The 25596-nt window shown below is 45.3% G+C and overlaps 1 protein-coding gene across 6 annotated transcripts; it reads left to right on the top strand.

The window, feature by feature from the left end:
- The first annotated feature begins 3437 nt into the window (after positions 1 to 3437).
- On the top strand, positions 3438 to 24743 carry LOC111550293. 6 transcript variants are annotated; one of them, XR_002733994.2, is made up of 6 exons: positions 3438 to 3606; positions 13339 to 13400; positions 15893 to 16041; positions 16164 to 16288; positions 16628 to 16798; positions 21775 to 24743. XR_002733994.2 is itself a non-coding variant. In XM_023223629.2 (6 exons), exons 1-6 carry the CDS (start codon positions 9460 to 9462, stop codon positions 21785 to 21787), a joined length of 513 nt encoding a protein of 170 aa, XP_023079397.1. In that variant the 5' UTR covers positions 9302 to 9459; the 3' UTR covers positions 21788 to 24743. The 6 variants fall into 6 exon arrangements, 1 of the variants encoding a protein (XP_023079397.1); XR_002733996.2 differs by having other exon boundaries at positions 13339 to 13397; XM_023223629.2 differs by lacking the exon at positions 3438 to 3606 and adding an exon at positions 9302 to 9506 and having other exon boundaries at positions 13339 to 13397; positions 15944 to 16041.
- The last annotated feature ends 853 nt before the right edge of the window (positions 24744 to 25596 follow it).

Raw genomic sequence — 25596 nt, forward strand, 5'->3', positions numbered from 1 at the left:
CTTAGATTTACTTTGTCCTGCAGTCTCAAATTAGCCTTCTGAGCTTTGTTCCACAGGCCAGTTCCAACAGCCGAAGTCCAGTTAACCTTATTTGCTGTATTAAGGCTATATATATGTGTTGTTCTTCCAACCAGCACTCATGGGGAACTAATACCTGGGCTCTGCCAATGTCACACTGGCAGAGCCCAGGTATTAGTCAGTTTTATATACACACACATATATATATTTGGAGAGAGACAGAGAGAGAGTTTACAGGCCAAGCAATGTGGTTAAAATCATAGTTTGTATTATCTTAGTACATGTTATAACCCCTGGACATTTAAAGAAGAACATTGCTTACCTGAAGATCAAATTGTAATATTATATAATATATGTAATATTATGGTACATCTTATTGTTCTATCTAGCCTTTATAATTGTTTTTCTTTCCTCTTTCTCTCTCTGCCTCCTTTCCTTCCTTCCTTTTTTCTCTCTCAATTCCTTGAATCCTGTGTCTTTATCATATCTTCAAGGAATTTGCATGTTTTTATAATGTCCTGATGGTCTTGTCTGGGTTTGCGGTATCACTGCTTTAAGGCTTTTGATATAAATGAAAGAATATGGATATCTGGAGCCTGACAGGCCTTTGAGTCCTGACTCAGCAACTCACCAACTGGATGATTCAGAACAAACCTCTTCAATCTGGGCATTAGCTTCACCTGGAAAATGTAAATAACTAATTCCTCTCCTAACAGTATTGCGAGGTTCTTAAAAGGCAAGAGAATTAAATGCCCTGCATAATTAGAAATTGGTGAACAGTAATTGGAAGACATTTTCATGACCAGAATCTACTTCTATTGAGCTTATTCATCACTTTGGACCGGGCCCCTTGTTTGGTGCTGAAGGCAACAATGATTAAAGCTCCCTCTGCTTGAGGAGCCCCAAGTCTAGAGGGAGATACAGACAAGTAAACAGCCAATGCCAGTTCCGTGGAATATGTGTGATAATAGGGATAAAATAAAGTGGAGTCTTCAGGAGCAGAAGAAGGGTACCCAAGTCGTATTAGTGGATGTTCTCCAGAGAGGAGACCCCAAGCTGAAAACCAAAGGACAAATGAAAATAAGCTTGGTGGCCAGGTGCGGTGGCTCACTCTTGTAATCCCAGGACTTTGAGAGGCCAAGGCAGGTGGATCACGAGGTCAGGAGTTCAAGACCAGCCTAGCTAAGATGGTGAAACCCCGTCTCTACTAAAACCCGTCCCCCCACCACCACCAAAAAAAAAAGCCAGGTGTGGTGGCAGGTGCCTGTAATCCCAGCTACTAAGGGGACTGAGGCAGGCAATTGCTTGAACCCAGGAGGTGGAGGCTGAGTGAGCCGAGATCATGCCACTGCACTCCAGCCTGGGCAACAGCGAGACTCCATCTCAAATAAATAAACAAACAAATAAATAAATAAATAGCTTGGCACAGAGTATTCGGAGATGTGGGGTGGTATGGTAGGCACCAGTACTGAGCCTAGGAGCACTTAAGGCCTTAAAACATCTGGTGAGTTTCCACAGCCTTAGTGACTGCCTCTCCCACTTGCTGGGAAAGCTCCAGGTCCCTTCTGAAGTCCATGTGAAATTGCCCATCAGCTCCCCATCTTCCCAGGGGTACTTCCTGGGACCCTGTCCATCCTTCTCTCTGCAGTGGTCCCAGGTTCCTGCCCAGAACAGGACTGCAGGGTCTAAGGCAGCGTCCTGCACTCTCTGTCGTAACCATGCCTGTGTGAGTGGCATTCTGGCCTTTGTGAGTGATGGTCACAATGGGGACACAGGCAGGGAAGCCACATCTATGGGGAACTGACTAATGTCTGGGCTCTGCCAATGTTCTGCCCCCACCCTGAGCTCCTTCTGCTGTGAAAGATGATGCAGGGGCCTGTGTTTGTCCCAGGCCTTTGCTGGTCCTTTTCTAAGATAACCAACTTTTGGGATTTTTCCCATACTCCTTGTCTCTTTCTCATTCAAGCCGAAGCTCATTGTGTCTCCCCACCATCTGAACGAATTCACAACCCTTCCTCCCTTGTCCTAGTCCAGTTGTTGCCAAATGTTCATGGAGTCCAGTTGAGTGCCAGGCCATAGGAGGGCATGATGGGGACGGAGCGGCCCCGGTTCCCTCACTGAAGAGATGGCATATCTGTGTGTCTGATTGAGGATCTGGAGCCAGCCATGGAAAAGCTGGGAAAACGGTATCTGAAAAGAAGAAAAACAGGAAGCAAGGAAAAGTAAGCAAAAGTCAGCCCCTTTAGGCAGAAAGAAAACCTATGGATCTCACCTATTTTATTAGTGTGGAAAAGTCAGTGTGACCTCAGAAATCAGTCCAGGTGTCTGGACCTATCTGGTCCTGGAGAAGGAAAACATAGCATGAAAATGCCCAAGCTCTGGGTTCAGTCTCCGAATCCTCCATTCCTTCCTCCTTCAGGTGTCCTTCCTTACTGTGGTTCCTTATGGTGGCGCTTGGCCAGGCTCTCCAGCCTTCCTGAGGCTTGGTTTGTTTAACTATAAAATGGGGAGAGAAAATTGCTGTCTGCACAGAGCTGTTGTGCGAATAAAATTGAATCATGGGCTGGGCGTGGTGGCTCATGGCTGTAATCCCAGCACTTTGGGAGGCCACGGCTGGTGGATCACTTCAGCTCAGGAGCTCGAGACCAGCCTGGAAAATATGGTGAGACCCCATCTCTGCCAAAAAACACCAAAATTAGCCAGGCATGGGGGTGTACGTCTGTGGTCCCAGCTACTCAGGAGGCTGAGGTGGGAGGATTGCTTGAGCCCAGGAGGTAGACATTGCAGTGAGCCAAGATTGTGCCACTCTACTCCAGCCTGGGTGGACTTTTGAGACTCTGTCTCAAAACAAACAAACAACAACAAAAAAGAATAGAATCATGGACTTGGAAAAACCGCTGGTCCCTCTGTGTGGCCTGGTAAAAAGAACACAAATGAGCACTGGCAGAGGGCACACCTGTGTTTGAAGCCAGCCTCTGCTCCTTTCTAGCTCTGTGTCCTAAAACAGGTTACCTAACATCTCTGAGCATGTCCTAGGTTAGTGATAAAATATATAAATGTCCATCTCTCGGGGTCGTTGTAAGGAGTAAATAAATTAATGTACATAAAAAGCACACAAAAGTATCTGTTACCCTGCAACTGCTCTAGAGGTGATTGCCATGATGAAGAATATTCAAAATTGGAGGTGAATCTCGTGATTCTGCACTTTTTATCTGGATGTTGCTGGCTTTTCACCATGGCCTTTCTGACTTTGTTCCATAGCGTGTATAAAGCACTTAATTTGTTCCAAGTTCTTTATAAGACTTTAGTCTGAGGACTGAAGCCCACAGCTCACTGCCCTTTAAAGGAAGAGCTATAAATAGTACACTGGGTCATTAAAAAGAGGAAGGAGTGCACCTGGAGAGCCAAGTACATGTAAATTTGGCCAAAGGAGACTTCGGGGCCCAGAGCGTTCCTGTCACCAAAGTCTGCCCTGGCTTCTGCAGAACTTTGGTCATCTAGGTGAGGGACCACAGGCCAGCCAGCTGTTCCCTCCAGACGTCTCCGGAAACCTCTGAGCCCCTTGGAAGGTAACAAACTCAGACCAAGGTGAGTCACATGCCTCCAGTTCTAGACAGCCTCAGCCCTGGGGGAAGAGGTAAAATGAACCCTGGCGGGGAGGGGCCAAGGCTTGGTCCCAGCAGGTGTGGTGCTTCCTCTGTAGACTAACTGGAGGTGTCTTGATGGTCAAAAGTCTGGAGAGTCACAGAGGAGAGGAAGGGTGAGTCCTGACTACAACATAGAAACGGGATGATCTTGGCCAATTTCTCAACCCCCTGAACCCCAGAGCCCTGGCTTTTTCATGTGTGTAGTGAGATGCCCTTTGGACATTAGAAAGAATGCAGAAAGTGTGCCTGGCAATAATAGATGTTCAAGAGTCAGTTCCTCTTTCTCATCTTCCTCTTCCTCCTTCTTAGTGGTCTTAGCGTTTCCATTTTGTATCCTAAACATTTAGAAAAGTTCTTGGCACACAGTGAGTGCTCGATGGATCCTTCTGAGAGAGTGAGGAAGAGCTCAGATATCCTCAGCTCAAAGTCTCTGTCCATTCTCACAGTGGGCCTGAATTCACTGTGGTGTGTGAAGACTGAATAATGGCCCCACAAGGCGTTCATGCTCTAATGCCTGAGACCCATGAATGGGTTCTGTTCATTACATGACAATAGGCACTTCACAGATGTGATGAAGGTTAGGACCCTTAACATAAGGAGATTTCTGAATCATCTAGTTGGGGCCCAGTCTAATCATATGATCCCTTAACAAGCGAGAACTTTCTCTGGCCACAGTCAGAGCAGTCAGAGGAAGAGGAAGGCAGAAGGGGAGGGTGCAGCTATCTCAAGTCCGAGAAGGATTCCGCACACTATTGCTGGGTCTGAGACATGGGAGCGCACATATAAGGACTGGACAGAGGCCTCCGGGAGCTAAGGGTGGCCCCCAGCTGACAACCAGCAGGGAAAGCAAAACTTCTGTCCTACAACAGGAAGGAGCTGGTTCTACCTGGAACCTGGAGCTTGGAAGTCAATTTTTCACCAGAGCCTCCTGTAACGAAGGCAGGCCTGCTGACACTTTGAGTTAAACCTGGTATGGCCCATGTTAGTCTTCTGACCTGCACAAAATGTGAGGCGCTAACTGTGGATTATTTTAAACCACTAAATGTGTGGTCATATTTCATACTGGCAATAGAGAAGCAATACACAAAGCCTCCAGATTATGAGGAAGACAGAAGTACCCACTTCTTTGGCAAATACGTCCATTTACCAAGCACACCAGAAGTGCAGGCCACACCACCATGGATAGGTGTCAGTGAGTCAGGCACTGCGCTGGTGGCTCCACGGACCACCCTTCAAGTTATCTTATTCTGAGGCTACGAAGGCTCCTGGGCCATGAGGCTGTGGCCTCCAGGGTGCCAGGCAGGACAAATTAGGACCAAGGCCTTTTGGCCAGGACATTCTGTGGAGAATGTATTGCAACTAAGCATATCCCAGGCAATGAGAGTCCAGTCATGTTCCACACAAAGTCATGATTTTCCCTGAAGATTCTGTTAGCTCTATGTTACAGGAATGTCCTAAGTTCATTCCCACAGATGCCCCCACACAATTGTGTGACACCCTACATCCATTTCATGGGTCATGACGTGGCTGGTAGTGATCGGGAGTTGGTGGAGGAGACTACTGGAGAGAGCTTGTCCCTCGTCCCCTCTTAAATTGGACATCTCAAGAAGGTCATGCTTAAACACTTTAGGGTCAAAATCTTTTAGTTGTGGTTCCACATGCCAAAAAAGCAAAACCCGCCATTCTTCTCCTTGTCGACCTCTTTTCTTGCTCGCAAGAATTGAAACTGGATCAAAAATGTGGGTGCATGATGGTTTAGATAGAGGTATGGTCCAGCTCCATCAGCTGGGCTAAAAAGAACCCAGAAAAACTGCCTGGCTTTTCGATGACCTCCTCTGTAAACATCTCCATGGCACCTGGGAAAGGAGACCAAGCCGAATGTTTCTTTCTGAGTCCATTTCTAGTGTTAGTATTAGATATGTGTTTGTTATTACTAACTGTCTTCATTCCCCTTTCCCCAGTGAGAAGCTGAGGCTGAGGGAGTTTAAGTGAGAAAGTTAAGTCGCCAGAGCACTCCCAAATGTCCAGAAGGAGTGGGGGCTCTGAGATGCAGGAGAAGTGGATGATTTGCTTAACAAACAGTAAATAATCACCCAGCAGAAGCCAAACTGTCAGGTATTGCTCCACTTACTTGTACATAAAATTCTTCATGTCATTCCCACAAGAAATGAACAGTGAAAAATCCATTTCACCCAATTCCTATGAGGTCCTGCCTGCATTCACACTGCTGTAGGAGGGACTTAGACCTAAACAGTCTGGCATGAGGGCCCAAGCATGGCCACCTCTGCAATCAGAGGAGGAAGGACATCTGCCCAGGCCCTTTGGGGATGGGTTGTTACCATGCAGGGCACCAAGGGGCTGCTGTTGGGCAGAGGCATCAGGAGGATGAGGCAATGTCAGGGGTCAGCCCTCCAGGGCACTGGTTAATAGTCAAAAGGGACCATGAAAATCTCCTGGAAAGCCCAGGAGATTCAGCTGTGATTTGAGAACTGTCTCTCAGCTGTGCAGTGGCAGGAAGTCAGTAAGCTGGGCACGACCGAGGAGGCATAGGCCTAAGGCCAGAAAACATCCCCCAGGCCTCCAGACCCAGGCATGGCTCCTGTCAGCTGCTCTGTTGCAGCCGTGGAACCCCTTGGGTATCTCTTTGTGCTTTCCTATGGGCAGAAGCCGGGAGATAGCTCTGGAGAGAATAAGGGGCCACCAGGAACTCTCCTCCCTAGTGACTTCACTGGCCACAGAGCCGCCAGCCAGGCAGTGAATGACATCATAACCGCAGCCGAGCTGGCTCGCCGGGTGACATCAGGACCCCAAATAGCTCTGCCATGTGTTAGCAGTTAGGAGAATGAGCAGGGTTAGCATGGTCTCTCCTCCCAGTCATTGGCATGCCCTGTGGAATCCTTCTGGGAATTCTTCCCCAGATGGCTTCTTGGATTGACTTATAACTTTGATTACAGAGGCATTAAAGAGTATTTAAAAAGGCAGACAAGCAAAAAGAGAGAAATAATATCACCCAAACCCCAACATCCAGAGAGAGCGTCTCATAACATTTTGAAATACAGCCTTCCAAGCTTGGCCTATTTATTTATGTTTTAAAGAAATGTCATTGTGTATATTTAAGGTATACAACATAGTGTTATGGTACATATTTAGATAGAAAAAGGTCACCACCATGAAGCAAATGAACATACCTAGCATCTGATTTTTGCTCTTGTGGCAGGAGCAGCATAACTCTATTCATCTAGCATGAACCCCATGTACAGTCAGCACTTCAAACTCGTGGGTTCTATATCCATCAATTCAACCAACCACAGATGAAGAATATTTAAAAAAATAATAGCCCAGGCACAGTGGCTCACTCCTGTAATCTCAGCACTTTGGGAGGCCAAGGCAGGTGGATCACCTGAGGTCAGGAGTTCAAGACCTGCCTGGCCAACATGGTGAAACCCCGTATCTACCAAAAATATAGAAAACTAGCCAGGTGTGGCATCAGGCATCTGTAATCCTAGCTACTCAAGAGGCTGAGGCAGGAGAATCACTTGAACCCAGGAGGCAGAGGTTGCAGTGAGCTGAGATTGCACCACTGCACTCCAGTCTAGGAAACAACAGTGAAACTCCGTCTCAATAAATAAATAAATACACAACAATAAAAAAAGTACAAATGAAAAACAATACAGTGGAACAGCTATTTACATAGAGATGATTTAAGTAGGCACAGTGGTGCACCTCTATAATCCCAGCTACTCGGGAGGCTGAGGCAGGATAATCATGTAAGCCCAGGAGCTCAAGACCAGCCTGGGCAACACAGTGAGACACTCCATCTCTAAAAAGAAAGCAAAGAAAAGGAAAGAAAGAAAGTATTACGTGACACTGTATGTAGTTTGTATGCAAATAACGCGCCATTTTATATAAAGAATTTAAGCATCACAAATTTTCGCAGAGGCAGAGATCCTGGAACCAATCCCCCATGGATACCAAGGGGCAACTATACGGTACAATTTTTGTTACCTACAGTCCTCACAGACTTGGTATGTCTAAAAACATATCCCTATAGCATATAATTACTTCCATGTGTAAACAAAAGTGAGTCATCTGCTATTATTTTGTAATCTGCTTTTTAAAAAAACTTTTAAATAAAATATGGACACTTACCATGTCATTAATTATTCTAAACTATTTTTAATTACTTTTTACTAGGCTAGTACTGAATCCTGCATTGTTGGGAGGAAGTTAGGTTCTGATATCTTAAGTGAAAATCCTAGATTGTCAAAATTAACGTTGAATGTCTATTATGTCCAATAGACATAAGTTGTGTGTAGAGTACAGCCTCACAACTCTAACACAATGCATTCTCTTCTCCAGTGTTGGAGTAGAACCCTGTTTCTTTGGTTCGTTATTAAAAAAAAGTAGTTAGCTTGCATTTGTGGGTATTTGATGCAAAAAAAAAAAAAATACATATTTTTGCCATTAGCATCATGACTGTTTACCTAGCACATAGAGTTAAATATTCATGTTACAACATCACCATGTTTTATGCTGTGGGCCTTCCCTTTTGCTGAATATTTCTCAGCCTATTTTGACCTCTTCATTGAGAACTAAGCAGATGTTCTGAAGGTCCCAAATAGTCACACCATAGGCTGAATTGTATAGAAATTCAGTTCTTGGAAAATGTCAGAGTTTGAAGGAACATTTAAGATCATCTCACTTCCCCTCGTCTCCCATTTTTGAGATGGAAACTGAAGCTCAAAGGGAGGAAGAGACCCCCAACAGGTTGACAGTGGCTAGGCCTGGCCGACCTCAGCCCACATAACATGGACACCTGCCATTGGAGTTCCTGGTAGGACTAGCAGAATCTTGGGCATGATATAATACGCCCACCTCCCTCGCAGTGGCTTGACACACAGTTTATCAGAAATCAGACTTCCATTCCTGGATGCGTGTACACACACACTACCATCTTGTGAGTGCTCGCAGGCCATTAATGCTCATGACTTGTCTGATCCTTACAACAGCTATGGCAGGTTGTCCAGGGTCCAGTTTATCATCCCCATTTCACAAACAGAAACACGCAGGCTCAGAAAGGGAGAGGAACTTGCCCAGGGTCACAAAGCTGGCCCCTGGTGTCTCCTATGAGTCATTTACCTGACATTAACTCCAGGGCATATTTTTCTTCATAGTAGTCCTCCTCTGACCCACTATGTCACACTGTGTTTCATAAGTCAGTGGGGAAGTAGAACCATTTCTCCAGTTGAGACAGAGCCCCCTGGGGAGTGAAGGCAGAACTAGAACACAGGACTCCTAGCTCCAGGCCAGCAGTCCCGGGACATTTACTCATCAATATACAGCCCTTGTTTCACTTAGAGAAAGGTCCCCCACTCTGTGGAGGCCCACCCTCTAGGCTTGTGGCTTGGTGGGCAGACCAAGGGCTGGAGTTCCACCATGACTCTTCCCCAACAGGAACTAAGCCGATACTATTGTGCAGGACACAACTTCCTCAGCCAGTTACAGCAGCCTCGTCTGGACTTACTCAACCGAGTTCTCTTCTGACGATGACATTTCTCTACCACACTGTCCACTCACATTGCTGTGGTAGCCATTACCTATCCCCAACTCATTGTCCATGTCTGAAAGATGCAGAATTTCCTCCAACTAGCCAGCCACACCTTCTACCCTGCAAGGGCAGTGAGAGAACGCAGGAGGAAAACCTGGGCTGTTAACCACCCAAAGCCAGCGCCTCTTGGCAGAAACTTTAGTGTTTCCGGTTGTAGACACTCAGCTCGGCGGAGGTTGAGAAAGAATGTTGTTTCAGAACAGCTTCTTGCAGAGGTCAACCCCAACTGCAAGGTCAGCCTTATTCACATCTCCCGCCTCTGCTCAGGTGGCGTTCCTGCCCTGCCTAGCATGCTCTCCTCTCTTCTCCCTGGTGACCTCCTCTCCTTTTTTGTGTCTCCCTTTCTGTGAACCCTGCCTTGGCCTCTCTAGGAAGCTGGGAACTCGCTTCTCTACTCTCCTGCAGAATATCACTGGTGCCATTTACCACTTAGAACACCAACTTGTAATCAGTTACACGCCTGTCTCCTTCTCTGGACAGTGAGTCATTCAAGGGCTGAAAGGGGTCATACAGATATCCGTGACTCTGGAGCTTGTATAAATGACCTCATTTATCCAGACTCTCCTCAGTCCTTTTTATGGTCACCTTTTCCTTTAATGAGAATAAATTGCTCCAGTTGCCATATCTTATACCTTGGAAAGTCAATTGCCCTCCCTGTGAACTCTGGAAAGATCAATGAGAGAGATCGTCTGGCAGTGGCCTGGGGAACTCACTATGTACTGCCTGGACAATAAACTTTCAGGGACCAGGAGCCCTCTCCTCCCAGCTAGAGGGCCTGCACTTGAGCTGACCTTCCCATTAGACTGGATCTTCCACCCCCAGTGGCAGGGACTGCAGCTTTTCATGGTGCTCAAGATATCCAAGCATGGAGCAGCCGGTTTCCCACACAATAGCTATAAACAACTGACACCCAAATGCACTGAGCAGCCTGGCAATTAACCCCTACACTGAGAAGGCTGCTTTCTCATAGCAGACGCTGTGCCCCTCCCCGGGAAGTCACTCTTTGCCTCTCAGAGGTGATGGAAGGGTGAGTTTCCTGTGTCCTCTCCTCTTGCCAACCCAGCCTTGGAAGTTTCCTTTTAGCAAGAAAACCAACACCATGCCAACACTGGAATTCATTTCCAACACTGATGCCTGATCAGTGGTGATGTCCAGACAAGCCATCCTCCTGTGCCCACCTCCAGCTTGTGGCCCTCTAAATTCCAGTCCTCCTCACTCAGCATCTGCCTCCTGCCCCTGCTGCCTTCTCCCTGAAATGCCTCCCCTATCCATGGTTTCGATTTTCACCCTCCTTTTCCCAAACCCAATTGCTTGCATAATAGGAGTCTTCCTAAATGCCCAGTCATAAACATGACCCACAAAAGATCAGGGAAACCACTGGATACGTAACACAAGATCATTCTGAGCTCTTGGCCATCATACCACTGGACAACTACAATGTCCATCCTTCTCCCCAAGCCCAGCCTCCCACTAGCCCATGGAACTTTCCTAGTAAGAGCTGTTCCTATATTAGCTTCCTCTTCTCTTTCCATATTGTGGCCTCTCCCTCCCTCTTCGCACCAGAAAAGAAATCTGAAATTATGATTATGTTATCAAGAAAGTTGTCTTCATCTGTGACTAGCCTATGTTCATGCCCTGAGGAGGGAAGGGAGAGAAGTTTGCTTTTCTTAATCCAAAAGACTTGCATGGCATTTTTCTACACCAAAGAGCCATCCACCCATTTTCCTTCCCATCAGAAAAAAGTATGAAGTTATGATTATGTTATCAGGAAAGTTTTCTTCATCTGGAACTAGCCTATGTTCATACCCTGAGGAGGGTAGGGAGAAAAGTTTGCTTTTCTTAATCCAATTCGCTCACATGGCATTTTTCTACATCAAAGAGCCATCCACCCCTGTTTTCCATCTTTAGCCCCACCAAAACAACATTTCCGAGGCTTTGAAATTCTAGTAGTTCCTTAGTGTGCACTTCAGCAGATTCACTCCCTGCCCTTCCCAACTCTACTGATGACAACAGAAGGTCCCATATCCAGTGGAGCTTCCTCGGGGCACGTGCTCTGTGACTTCTTCTTTTCACTCCAGCGCACTGTGAATGAGGGGGTGAGTGGATGCTCTATTTCTGTAGGTGTCAGGGGGGCGGGTATACATGTGTTGGAGTTGAAGGTCACATGTATGTGTGATTGCGTGTGGATGTACTCCCTCGTGCTGTTCCGGGAGGGATGTGTGTGTGCCGTGCACATGTATGCTTACATGTGCTGGGGCTGGAGGCCAGGTAACGTGCAGAAGAGGAAGAAATTTGTATAGGATTTGAGATTTCTCAAGCTGCCTCTTGCCAAGTGGTTTCCTCTGAAGCTCAGAATCAGCCCATATGGGCTGGGGTGGAAAATAACCACTGTAAGCAGACAGTCCCTGACTCATTCCGAAAGCATGTGGGCCCACCACTTACTACAATGTGTCTCACAATTGAATCTGCTCAGCCTGCCTTCAGGCTGTGCCTCTGAGGCCCCATATTCCTTTCCAAAAGCTTGGGAGAAATGGAGACCCGTTTTGACATCCATCTGCTTTCTCCCTCCTGCCTGGCCCTCTTCCCTGGAGCAAAGCTCACACTGCCATTTCTTCAGACTCTGTATCCAAAGATCTCCTCATTAAAGCCTCCGTACTCTCCCCAAGAGGTCCTAGAGAGTGCCTTCAAGGTTCCATTAGTGTCCTTGTGGCCATGTTTGCTCTGTCTTCCCTTTCTGTCTCTCCTACTTGCAACCACTGTGGAGACCCATCACCCCAGGGTCGAGTAGAAGCGACATCATTTCTGGGAAACGGGACCACTGAGACCATCTCCAACAGAGAAACCATTACAGTGTCTGCTTCTTAGTTCCATAGAATATGCACCCCAGACACCTCATCCATCCGGGATTCTTTCTCTGTTCCTAATCCTTTCCCCTAACCCTGAGGTGAGAGTATGGCTAGGTCGGGCTCACAGGTGAGACTCATGAACATTTGTTGAGTACATTAGTCAGCAATACAGGTAGTCATTTTATATTCAGACCCAGCCATCTTGATGCATCATAAAGTGGCTTGAAAATGGCTGCCTCGAAAAGTCCCACTTCACTCCCAGGATGGTGCTACCCTCTGTGCTTGGAGCTGTAGCCTGCGTGCAGGTTATTGTCCTGAACTATGCTGCCCTGCAGTACCACAGTGTGTATCCCCTGCTAATGACAAGAGAAGCAGTGCTGATATTCAGCTGGAATGCATCGACACACCTGTACTGGTTATTTATAGCCTGCAAGCACGCCCATAGGCTATCTGCTGACTGGTCGGTGCCCTTCCACAGCCAATGGTTTATATGCTCCCCTGGGGGGGAATCCCTCCCACCCACCTCCATGCACACCCCCTACACACATGCACACTCACTCATGCATTTAGAACCTTGCTGCCATAAGACACCCTGGAGGCCCCCTTGCCAGGCCAGCAATTCCTCTGGACAGACTGAACGTTATATTTCTGCCTGTAGCCACCTCTTCTTAGCACTCAGTAGACCATGAGCAGAATCAAAGGAAAACTTCACATAGCCTCCCATCTCCCTAAATCCCCTCTCCTAGCGCCTCTGTTCTTCCACTACTCTGTCCCTCCCTTCTGTACCTGCCCTTGATTTCTGCATAAAGTCTATTTGCTGCCAGGTCCTAGGGATGCCCTATGGACTTGGGCAATCGAAAGTAGAGCTCCACATGGCCCATGAGGCCACTGCCTCATGAAAGCAAAGGCTGGGTTATGGAAAATAGATGTTACCGCTTACTGGTTGAGTTAGCCTTGTTGAAAAACTCTCAGATGGGGCCAGGCACTGTGGCTCATGCCTGTAATCCCAGCACTTTGAGAGGCTGAGGTAGGCAGATCACCCAAGGCTGGGAATTCAAGACCAGCTTGGGCAACATGGTGCAGTCTCTTTGGGAAAGACTTCTGTCTCACTGAGTGGCATCTGAATTCTGGGGTCTCAGGCATTGATGAAGAATGGGTGTCTGCTCCCTGTCCCATCTGTTTGCCAATGTCGTGACCTGATGTTCATGTTCTCTTCCAGGATTTGGTCTTTGCCTGTTGGATGGCCAGGAAATAACAGCTTTGAAGAGGCTGCTCAAGGTGGTGAGAGAAAGACCTATAGCCCCTTCCCTGACCCCAAACCACCATTTTTTGGCTATTACAAGATAATTAATGAGTGACTTATTTGTATGCTGCATACTATTTTTTGTTGCTATACATTTTAATTTCCAATGTTATTTTGGGTGACTTAAAGGAAGTTACTGGGAAAGAAAGCTTTGGCTTGACATATAGAAACTGCTACTTAACCTATACAGAATAGGAATATGGGCTTTGGAGAGGACAGAACAGGTTTGTCAGAGTGCGAATTCTCTCACTCATGAAAGTTAAAATGTAATGAATAAACATTCTTAATGGGGATAAGTGAATCAGTGTTAGAGCCACATTTTATTGAAGGTAGTTATTTTTTTTAAATAAACAAGTTACTGCTTTTTTGTTTTAAAAAGTCACACATTTAAAATTTTAAAAAATTATAACTAAAAAATTGAAAGTCACCAGTAAATCCAATAGAAACTCCAAAAATAACCACTGTAAATATTTTGATGTATATCCTTCTGGCCTTTTGTCTCTATGTGTGGATGTGGGTAAATTTAGTGTTACACTAATTTTTTATATACACTTTCATTCCTTTTTGGGGAGGAGGGTTATTATATTTGCTGTATATCATGAGCTGTTTCAGTTTTTCACTAAAATGTCTGTGATGCCGTGATGATGAAAGTGAAAGAGAAACTTAAAAAATAAAACCTGGCCGGGCACTATCACTTACACCTGTAATCCCAGCGCTTTGGGAGGCCGAGGCGGGTGGATCACCTGAGGTAGGGAGTGTCTGACCAGCCTGACCAACATGGTGAAACCCCACCTCTACTAAAAATACAAAATTATCCCAGCTACTCAGGAGGCTGAGGGAGAAGAATCCTTTGAACCTGGGAGGTGGAGGTTGCAGTGAGCCAAGATGGCACCATTGCACTCCAGCCCGGGCAACAAGAGCAAATCTCCGTTTCAAAAAAAAAAAAAAAAGAAAGAAGAAAAAAGAAAATCTGTCTTTTTTTTGAGCACATATCATGTGCCAGTCAGTGTCTGAATGTCTAATATATCTTATCTCACCTCTCTTCACAAGAGCCTTAAGGGTTAGGTACTATCCTCTCCCCAATTTTATAGAACAGGAAAGTAAGATTTAGATGAGTAATGTGTACAAGATAACAGACAGGAAGTTGTGGAAATAAGAACTGAATTGATACATAACATTCCCAAAATCAAGATTTTAATCACCACACCATTAATTAATTATTTAGTTAATCTGTTTATTCATGCAAATGGTTGAGTACTCGCTATTACCAGGCATTATTCTAGAATACATCCATGATCAGAACAGGCAAAAAACAATGCGCTCATGGAGTTATATTCTACTGGGGGTCAGGTGGGCTGAAAATAACGAATAAGAAAAAGAAGAAATGTTACAATACAGTAACTGTCTGTAAGTGCTATGGAAAATAACAAAACAGGGAGGTGTGATGGGACAGCCATGCAATTTGAAATAGAATGCATAAAGCAGACCTCATTGAGAAGGTGATATTTGAGCTAAGTCTTGAAGGAGATGAAGGAGTAAGGCAGGTTGATGTCTGGGGGAAGAACACTCAGGCAGAGGGAACAGCAGGTGCAAAGCCCCTAAGGCAAGAGGGTGCTCGGACTGTGTGAGGACCAGAAGGAGGTGAGAATAGCTGAGACAGAGTGAGCAGAAGAGAGCATGGAGGAGAGGAGATTTGAAATTTGGGTCCAGTCAAATTGTAAATCTATGTAAAGACTTAGGCTTTTTCTTTAGGAGTGATGGGAAGGTATTAGCAGACTGAATAGAGTGGCATCATCCAGCTTGGATTTTAACAGCATGCTTCTGGTATTTGTGTAGAGAAAAAGCTGCACAGGGAGCAAGGATGGAGAGTCAGGAAGCTAATGCAAGCATCCGAAAAAAAAAGACGAGGGTTTGGACCAGGGCAATGACAGGGAAAGTGAGCTGTGGTCACATTCCAGGTCTATTTTGAAGGTGGCAAAGGAGGCACATGAGCATGGAAGTGCTGATGGTTACACTGGACATTTAAGGCTTTAAGGTTGGATGAGATCTCCAAAGGCATGTGTCCTAGACAATAGTAGAGGCCTGAGGACTGAGCCCTGGCATACTAACACAGAAGCTGGAAGATAAAGGGAAACCAGCAAACAATGAAAACAACGTAGGTGGTGAGACAGAATATCGGTCTCTTTTGAGAGCCAATCTGGGGCAAGTTCACTGACATGCATTATTTCATCAAATCCCTATTCCAATATTGTGGGGGAAAGTATTCTACCGATTTTATAGATAAGATAAATAGAGGCTCAGCGGGAAGAAAGAAATTATTCAAGTTATCAAATAAGCAAGAAACAGAACTAGGATGGAAGCCTTTTTCTGGATGTAAAGGGCAAGTTTCTTGGCCTGATTGGGTCCTTGCCCTGTGCATTGGACAAGATATTATGAAAGCTCATGTTTCTCTTGCCACAATAATCTCCAGGCAGCAACCCTCAACCATAGCAGAAAGGGAGCTGACTGGTGCATATTTCAGCTTCCTCCACCTTGAGTGAGGCAATTCTGAGATGTGCCGTCCACCTTCTCCCAGAACTCCCCAGTGGAATTGTGATCCAGTTGCCCATGGTCACTGCTGTGAGTTGACAATGTTCCCTGACTGGTTTCCTTTCAGTCTCTGCCTTACCTGCCCATTCCCTTAGTGGTATTGCTCAGATGACCTCCCTTGCAAATCCCTTGCACTTGTATTCTTATTGCAGAGGCTGCTTCTGGAGAAACCCAAAAGTAGACTCTTGTATGAAGAACAAAGACACACAGCTTTAGCCTGGGGATGGACACCTCCCAGCAGCCCTGGCTGCCACTCACTGCTGTGCTGCAGCCTGAGGTGTGTGGGGATGGGTGCCATACACACTGTGTCTGCATGTATGACACACGTGCATCCAGGTGCACATCCTTGGGTAGATGTGGGCAGGTGTCCACGTCTGTGTGCCAGCTCAGATTAACCCCAGGGAAGGAAAAATGAACCAGCTCCTTATGTAAATATTGGGCAACTAGAACATTTTTCTGTTTCTTTGAGTCATTTCAGAGTTTCTGAAACTTTGCCGCCTCTCCCCTTGGATGGAGGGTGGGAGTGGAGGTGGGGAAAAAGGAGGTTATTTTTGCCCCGGGGATTTCAGAGCCCCTCTGTTATGTGTGTTTCTCCTCTCTCTCCTGCCCACCCAAGCCCTCAGAGGGGAAGATCTGCTGAAGAGAAGGAGAAGTCCTTGCAGTCCCTTGGCAAAGCAGGTGCTACCTCTGTGGCTCTGGAGAGCAGAGAATTCACTGAAGGACATGAGATGCCCAGCAGCTCCCCCATGCCAACCTACCCCAATGCTCCCAACTCAAGAGAAGAGAGGTGAGCAGACACCAGGTTCAAAATAGTTCTAGATTTAAAGACAGAAGCTGTAGGTTTGCAATCTCAGTTTGCATCCCTGACCATGTCATTCAGTTGCTTTGAGTGCAGGGCTCTTGCCTGTGGAAAGAGGATGGGGAAGCCTGCCACGTGGTCCCTTAGGGTGGCTGTGAGTCTCCGGTGAGTCTAGCAGCCAGAGGAGGGCATCTGAAAGAACACTTTAGAACCAGACAGATACAGGTTCACATCTTGTCTCTGACATTTCCTTAACCCGACCTTGAGAGGTAAATTAACCTCTCTAAGCCTCTGTATTCCCATCAGTAAAATGGGGATTAAAAATGTTTCAATTTTATTTAATTAAATAATGTAACATATAAATTACTCATTAATTTACTGGCATATAGAATGTGCTTATAAATGTCTGTTTCCTCCATTCTATCTACCCTGATACTTCCCAGGACAGTGAGGGAAAATAGAGACGAGTATAGGTAGAAAGATGGGAGGGAAATAGCTTTGAAGCACAGAGCATTTTTCTTTGGTTAACCAATGCAGAGTGTTACTAGAGCATTAATTTAATCCAATGTACAAACTTTACTGCCACAGACAATAAGGACAGATAGAGAATGAAGAGTTGTAATATTCAAAGATTCATACTACAAATTGACAGGAAAAACACAAACCATCCAATAAAAAATAGGAAAAAGTATAAAATAAAGCAATCCAAATGAGCAATAAACATAGTAAAAGATACTTAAATTCACTAGAAGTCAGGGAAATAAAAATTAATATAAATTTCATGTAACTAATGAGACATTATTTTACATTCATCCAGCTGGCATATCTAAAAAGAGCATTAACACTTATTGCTGGTAAGTGTCCCATGAAAAGAATGTTTGCATATATTGCTGGTGGAAATGCAAATTGTCACAGCATTTGTATAAATCAACAGGGCAACATCTATTAAAATTGTAAAACATGTTAATATGGTTTGGCTCTGTGTTCCCACCCAAATCTCGTTTTAAATTTTAATCCCCATGTTTCAGGGGAGGGACCTGTTGGGTGGTGATTGGATCGTGGGGCCGGATTTCCCCCACGCTGTTCTCGTGATATTGAGTGTGTGTAGCCTTTCCCCTTCACTGTCTCACTCTTCCTCCTGCTCTGCCATGTGATGAAGGTGCCTTGCTTCCCCTTCAACTTTCACCGAGATTGTAAGTTTCCTGAGGCCTCCCAGTCATGCTTCCTATTAAGCCTGAAGAACTGTGAGTCAATGAAACCTGCTTTCGTCATAAATTACTCAGTCTCAGGTAGTTCTTTCTAGCAGTGTGAGAACGAACTAACACGCATATATTCTTTTATTCAGCAATTCTACTTTTGTGACTCAATTCCATAGAAATTAAAGCATCAGCACATCAAGATACACACACACACAGTTAGGTGAAGGTTAAATAAATAATGCTACATTATGCCATGGTGCATTATGTAATTATTTAAGAGACTGTATTTGGATTATATTAGTTAGATTTCCATTACATATTATTAAGCACTAAAAGTAGATAGAAAGAATTGTTTTTATATCATATGGTGTCATTTTTGGCAAAGCAAACAATAACAAAATGATGCACACATTTGTGCAAAGCAGAGTGAAAAGTCAGAGAGTGTGACTGTCGGGTTGGTAACAAATTACTCAGAGTGGGCTCAAGGGTTGGGGTGGGGGAGGGGTCTCATCATATGACAGGAAGAAGGTAAAGAGAGTGAAAAAGGAAAGGAAGACAAAAAGCAGGACCATGAGACAAAAAGCACGTACAATATATTCCCATGTATGTGTGTCGACAAGCATTAAAAAGTTCAGAGAAAACAAAAGATAACATTAGATGTATAACCCACTGACTCAATAAATGAACATTATACATTGTAGAGTAAAATAAAGTAATGACAGGGAAAATGCTAATGAGTAGGACTTAAACTTCCAATGCCTTATGGAAAGACAGTCCCACAAAGAAATGGATAAGACACAGGCCTGGGGCAGCCAGTACTCAGAGGAGCTGGAGGCGGGCAGACCACTGCAAGGGTGAAATTAAAAACACAGAAAGCTCCCACATGCACGTGTATCCCAGAACTTAACGTCAAATGAAGAAGAAAGTAGAAGAAGAAGAAGAAAGAAAAAGAAGGAGGAGGAGGAGACCCTTCCCTGTGATGGAATGGCCAACAGAAATTGTGAGGAAGTGGACAGAGAGAAGCAGAAGGAGGGAGAAAAAATAAGGCAAAGTTTTGGGGTACTGATTTTCTTGTTCTACACGGTGGAAAATAAATAGGTCCTGTGTAAATTCGAAGGCTTCAAACTAGTACCTTGAAGTGGATAATATATAAAGCTCTAATCATAATAAACAGAATTAAAAATTAAAATACTTTAAATTCTAAATGTTATAAATATTTAATTTTAAACATTATGATATTATAAATATTATTATATTTAAATTAAATATAACCAATAAAATAGTAGGGGTTGGAGACAAAGGAGAGTGAGATCTCTGGCCCACCATGGCTAGCAAGAAGTCTACTGAGAGGACAGTGATGACAAGACTGCATGGTCTCTGCCCTGTGGAACCCACCATACACTGTGGAAGACTGGAAATAAACAGGGAAGTGAATTATAAATTGTGGTCAAAAGTAAGCTGTAATAGGCAACAATGGGGCTTGGGGGTGGTCCTCAGTAGACCATGTGGTCAAGGAGGATCTTGAAGGAGGCAGTATTTCCACAGAGATACGACGAATGGAAAAGTATTGGCTAGGAAAGGCACTCTGGGCAGAAGGAATCTCAGGATGCAGGTCTGGAGCAGGAGGGAGCTTGACCTGCCTGAAGACTTGACTCATGAGATTCAGGCAGCTGGAGCAAAGTGAGGAAACGGGGTGGTGGTTGGCCAGAAGGGTAGAAAGGCTGGCAGGAATCAGGCCATCATCAGCAGTGAGGACCTTATTCTCAGGGCAATGTGAAGCTATTGATATGTTTTAAATGTGGGAGTTGCAAGATTACAGTTATGTTTTTCAAAGATTACTATGGTGGGGCAGGAGAAGACTATAGAGGCTTCTGGATACAATATCAGTTGAAGGTGGGGAAGTGTAGAAACAGACTGATGGGATAGCAGGTGCTGGCATTTTGCAGGGAGTAGAGAGAAAGCTTGGACCAGAATGGTGGCAGCAATGGGAAGGAGAGGAATTACAAGACTCAAGATCCAAGGAGTATCCTGTAGTCAAGAAGATTTGTTAAGAGATTACATTAGATAAGGAAATGAAGAAACGTCTCCATTGTTCTGGCATTAGCAACCAAGCGGATGGTGTTACCATTGACTAACATAAAAAAACTGTTGAGGGACATTTTGGAGATCCCACCAAGAGTTCAGTTTTGCACATGCTGTCCCTGGGGTGTCTATGCCACATCCGTCGGGCATATGAGTCTAGGGTTCAGAGGAGAGGCCTGGGTGGGAGGTACACATTTGGGAGATGCTGGCATGCCACGGCATTTAAAACCACTGGAATGTATGAGGTCACCAGAGCAGAGAAGAGACCCTTACAAAGTTCAAAACTCAACGCAGTTATTTCCAAGCAAAATACTCAGATCCTTGAGGATCTGGGAAAATAAATGACTTGGAAGAATTTTTCCCCTGGCACTTGGTTCCCCTCATCGTCTTTGGCTGCAGGAGTGATGCTGCTGGCCCAGGCCTTGGTCTTCTCACAGGAAGATGCTACGCCAGCTTGAAAACCACGTCTCCTCCAAGGGTCCCGTGCCAGAACCTGTGACCAACCTCCTCCCTCTCCCTTCCCTTTCAATCCAACTCTACTATGAGGCTGCATAGAAATTATGTTTTCTGTTATCTCGCAAGATGAGAGCCTACACAGAATAGGAATATGGGCTTTGGAGAGGACAGATAAGGTTTGTCAGAATGTGAATTCTCTGACCACGAATTTTACAAGATTCTGTCTTCTGCCACAGAGGATGAAAGCTGGTGTGAGCCCCTTGCTCAGATAAAGCATAGCTGCAGAAACTAGCTCCCCTCTGTGTTTCCCCTCGTGCCCCTTCAGTTCTTTTCCAGAACAGATGCCACCCCATGTCACCAAGGGTCTGCTTGATACTCCTTCTCAGGTTGTCTCAGGGGCTTCTTCTCACTTACTATGTCCAAAACAAGATTTTTGATGTGTTTTTTTTCTCCAAAGCTGACTCTTATTCAACTTTCCTAATTTCTGTTAATAAAATCATCATTCATCAAATTTGTTAAATCAGAAGGAAAAGGTGGATAATCAACAGAGATCTCTTCCCCATCTCCGTGGCCCATGACTATCAGTCTCCAAGTTCTATTGTCTCTGTTCATGGCTGTTCTCTCCTCATCTTCTGTCACTACCTTAGCCCAGGCTTCCACCAATCCTTGCTTGTCTCTCTTTGCCTGGAGTCTCACCGTCTGATTTCCCCCTACCCCCTCACAATCTACCTTCCATATCTGATCTTTCCAAATCACAAATCTGATTTTCAGTCTCTACCATAAAACCCAAATAGCCTTCTCCCATTCCCTCAGAAGAAATTCCAAGTTCCTTAGCTATCTAAGGGCCTCAGTGGCATGGCGACTACCTGTACTACTTCCTGGTCTAATCTTCCCCAATTTCCTCCTACGCTTTCTCTTTCATCTTAGTGAGGTTCAAGTAGCTCCTCTAATTCTCTGCCCACATGCTGTTTCTATTGCCCAGAAGCCTTCTTTGTCCAGCTACACCTTCTCACCCCTCCCTGTTTCCGTCCCCTTCTCACCACCCCATCTCTGATTGCTATGCTGCCTTCTCTGTGATCCCATTATTGTGCTATCCTGACCCTTTTCACCCTGTGATCTGTTCTGTAATGAAATGAGCTGGCACCATCCTCCCAACCTGTCTGCATGTTTTTTGAAGGTAGGTAGGGTCTGGACCTGATCGGACTTTGCTTCCTGTGCTTCCCACAGGGCCTCACCCTGAGGAGCCATGGATGAATGCTTATGGAAGGACAGAATGAATGATTGAGATAACATCGTCCTGAACACATCAGGCAAGATACCTGAAGGAAATAGGAAGCATGTCCAGAGGGGACCTGAAGAGGCATCCATGGAGGGACAGTTGACTGAGCTGTAAAGAGGGGATGTGGAAGCACCAGGGACCCAGCAATAGCACACAGCGTCACTCCACCTCTGCGAAGGGGGCTAGAAGAGGGCACGGTCTTACTGGAATGGGGTAGGAGCTGGACTGTGGAGGGTGGGCCACTCTGCATGGCAGGAGCTATAGGACCCATGGTCACCACCCAGCACATGGGGATCACTCCTATTGGCTTCGTTGCCTGTCTTCCTCAGGGCGCTGTGAGATCCTTAATAAACCAGGTTTTGCTAAACTCTAGACCACCCCAAATTAAGCACCAGGTCTTCCATTGAGTAAGTCTTAGATAACTAATTAATTGAGTCCTCTTGATTTCCTAAGACCACTCACTCCTGGATGGTGATCTCTTTACCTACCATGGGCTTCCCCCAAAAGAGACATCAAGGACCGAGCTGATCACCCCATCCCAAAATGGCTACACTCAACGCAACATTCAATTTCCACTGGATGTGCCCCTCTCCAAATGGGGTTCAGGGCTCTGGATCCTGCCTCTCAAACTCAAAGAGCAGCATCACTGAGTGCACACACAGATAAACACAATGAGTTACCGCCGAAAGTTAGGACTCCAGTAGAGAACTCAGAGAATTTGGGAGTCTGAGATGACTGGGACAGCCAAAGAAAAGCTCTTCCGGATTTCCATTCCATCTTTCTGCCTTCTTGGGGTTAATATGGAAATAGGGAACCAGGTTCAATGTCTAAAATCCTTCAGTTCAATGTCTCAAGAGGAAGGGTTAAACACACAAGGCCGTCTTCTTGTGAAAGAATGAGTGGATTATGTCACCCTCATGTGTAGAACTCTTTAGTGGGTCCCCATTCTACCTAGAACTAAACCTAAGCTCTCTCTGTGGTCAGCAAGGCCCTTGAGCATCTGGATCCTGCCTAATTCCCCTTCCTCACCTTACTCCACATCCCCTCCATTCACTGTCCTTCTCCGCAGCTACTTGTCTTTTGTCTCCAAATATCCCACCCTCACATCTCAGGACTTAGTGTCGTCTGTTCTCTTTGCATGAAGTGCTGTTCCCCCAGACTATCTCATTCTGCCTCTTTCTTGTTACTCAGATATCAACTCAAGGGCACCGCTTTGCATGGTCTTCCCTGAACCTAGCTAAGGAATGTGCTGCCTCCTAGTCATGCTCTACCACGTTCCTTTACTTTTTTGCCATCACAGCACTTACCAAGACCTCACATTGTTTTATTGATTTTGGTAGATATTTATGGTCTGACTTTAATTTGTAAGAGCAGGCTCAATTTGCCTTTGACATTATCATATCCTCAGTGTGAGAAGTGCCTGGCACGCAGTAGGCACTTAATAAATCATTGTTGAGCAGTTATTAACTGTAATGATGAGAACTAATGTTTAATAACCACTCATTGTATACTGGGAGAGATGGTACTTTGGGGGGAATTTGAACTTCAGATTCCTGTGTCATCCATATTTGCTGTGTGTTTTGCCTAGCCTACTGAACCTCTCTGAGTGAAATGGGCATAAAATCAGCCCTTTCTTCAAGGAAGTGAGAATGCAAAGGACATTGGAGTTGAGAAAGTCAACTGGATTTTTCATACTGACAGTTCTCTCATTCAGACTTTCCAAGCTTCTTTGAAATGAGTGTTTTCGTCCCATTTTACAGATAAGAATACCGATGCTCAGCGCAGTCGACTGAACCCCTGGAAGTCACACATACTGAAAGTGGCAAAGTGGGATCTGCCTCTGCTCTGTCTGATGCTAACAGGACTGCTGAGGTCTCCCCTTCACCTCGCCTCAAGTTGACATTCAGCCCCTGGAAATAGACCTCTAAGCCAGCCTTTCTTGCTAGTTTGGTTTTAGCCTCTCCTGGCCTCAGCTTTGCCATCTGTGAAATATGTGAGTGGTCTAGATAGTGCCTGAAACCTACCAGCTCCAAGTCTATGGCCCACGGATGGGCTGTGAGGAAAAACAAGGCTGAGGCTGGTTTTCGCTCCATTCCTGGAATATCTGGTCATCCTTCCAGGGTTCTTCATGGCAGGGAAACAAAATAAACAACTGCAGAACATGAGGTTCAGGAGATTTAAGTCTGAGTTCCGATGTTGGCTTTGGGTGCCTCTAACCAACCACAAATCTATCCCAAGCCCAAGGCAGGCTGGTCTTACTCAACATTTATGGGGTCTTGCAGGGCTTATGAGTGAGCTCATGTGGGTGGGCTGTGGGTACCACAGGACCAGCACAGATTACTCCAGCACATTGCCCAGCCACGAGACAGAATTTCCCTCTTACGGATCCACTGAATAGCCCTGGCCTGTGGATTTACTGTAAAGATGCAAAAACCCTGAGGCATTGTCAGCCAAACCTCAGCCCTGGCCATAGTTAGGTTGACAACAAGGGAGGCAGCAGGAGAGGGAGAGAAAAGGGACTCTCATCGTGGAACTGGGGCAGTGGTGGGCAGGGGCTGATGCAGGAGGGGTGCCATGGCCTACCTGCTCTTCACCCATGGTCCTTACACAGACCTGATCCTGCTAATTCTGACTCAGCTTTCACATTCAGCCTGCGGACACTCAATTTTTAGTAATAATCAGTCTCCTGATAATTTACTATACAGAAAAATAAATTTTTAAAAGATATTAATAGTTGGCATCAGAGTCACTTCACTTCATTTATTCATTTTTACAACAAACATCTATTGAGCCCCTGGGATGTGCTTGCGCTCTTTTGGGCTATGCAGATTTAACAGGAAAGATAACAAAGTTCCTGTCCTACTCAAGTTTCCATTCTGATGCAGAGAAAGACAATTATAAATCATAAAATATGTATAATATCAGTTAAGGATTGGTGCTTGGAATAAAATAAAGAAGTAGAGAGGAGGAACTTGGCCATTTTTTATATGATGGTTCAAGAAGCCTACTGAGGTAACATGTAGCAGAGATGTTTTGTAGGAAATGACTTTGATCAGCAACATGAGATTGGTACTGGAATATCGAGGACATAATTATGTAAGAGACAATAAATCAGAAGGTATTAACACTAAAGATGGATTCATGGTCGAAGGGTGGGGAGAAAGGAGAAAAAAGAGCAAGAATCATGACAAAGAAGTCAGACAACTACAATTCTAAATTGTTTGTCTTACTATAAATAACCTTTCTTCCATGTAGTTAAAGCTTTATACTAAATTCTGCTACAAACAGAGGCTGTGTGTGTGTGTGCGTGTGCATACATGTGTATGTGAGCATGTTTGTGAAGAAAAGTGCTGTGTTCCAAATTTGAGTCCATACCAGGGCAACTTATAGAATGCAGAAAAAAAGTGCAGTGGTGGCAGGAGGAGGTAACAGCTGCAGGTAGAACAAGAGTCCTTCTGAACTCCTGGTTGTTCCTCCTATGGGAAATCACCCCTGGTCTCCCTGGCCCCTCGCACATCCTGCCCAGGGAGGAATGCCTGGGTATGCTCAGTGCAGCTCTTGCCCGCTTCCTCTGGAGAGTGAGTTTTCACTGGGAGTAGGCATCCTGCTTGGCTTCTCTAAGCCCAAGTATTATCTGGGCAAGGCCTCCATGTGAATCCCATGGAAAATTCAAACCACCCCTCCCTTCAATTCAGAAAGAGCTGAACCATCCACTCAGCTAAATATCAGTTATTACTATCATAGGTGTTATTGTTAAATATAGACTGAGT

The sequence above is a fragment of the Piliocolobus tephrosceles genome, chromosome 7 (genome assembly GCF_002776525.5).
Source record: "Piliocolobus tephrosceles isolate RC106 chromosome 7, ASM277652v3, whole genome shotgun sequence".
Classification (NCBI taxonomy): Eukaryota; Metazoa; Chordata; class Mammalia; order Primates; family Cercopithecidae; genus Piliocolobus; species Piliocolobus tephrosceles.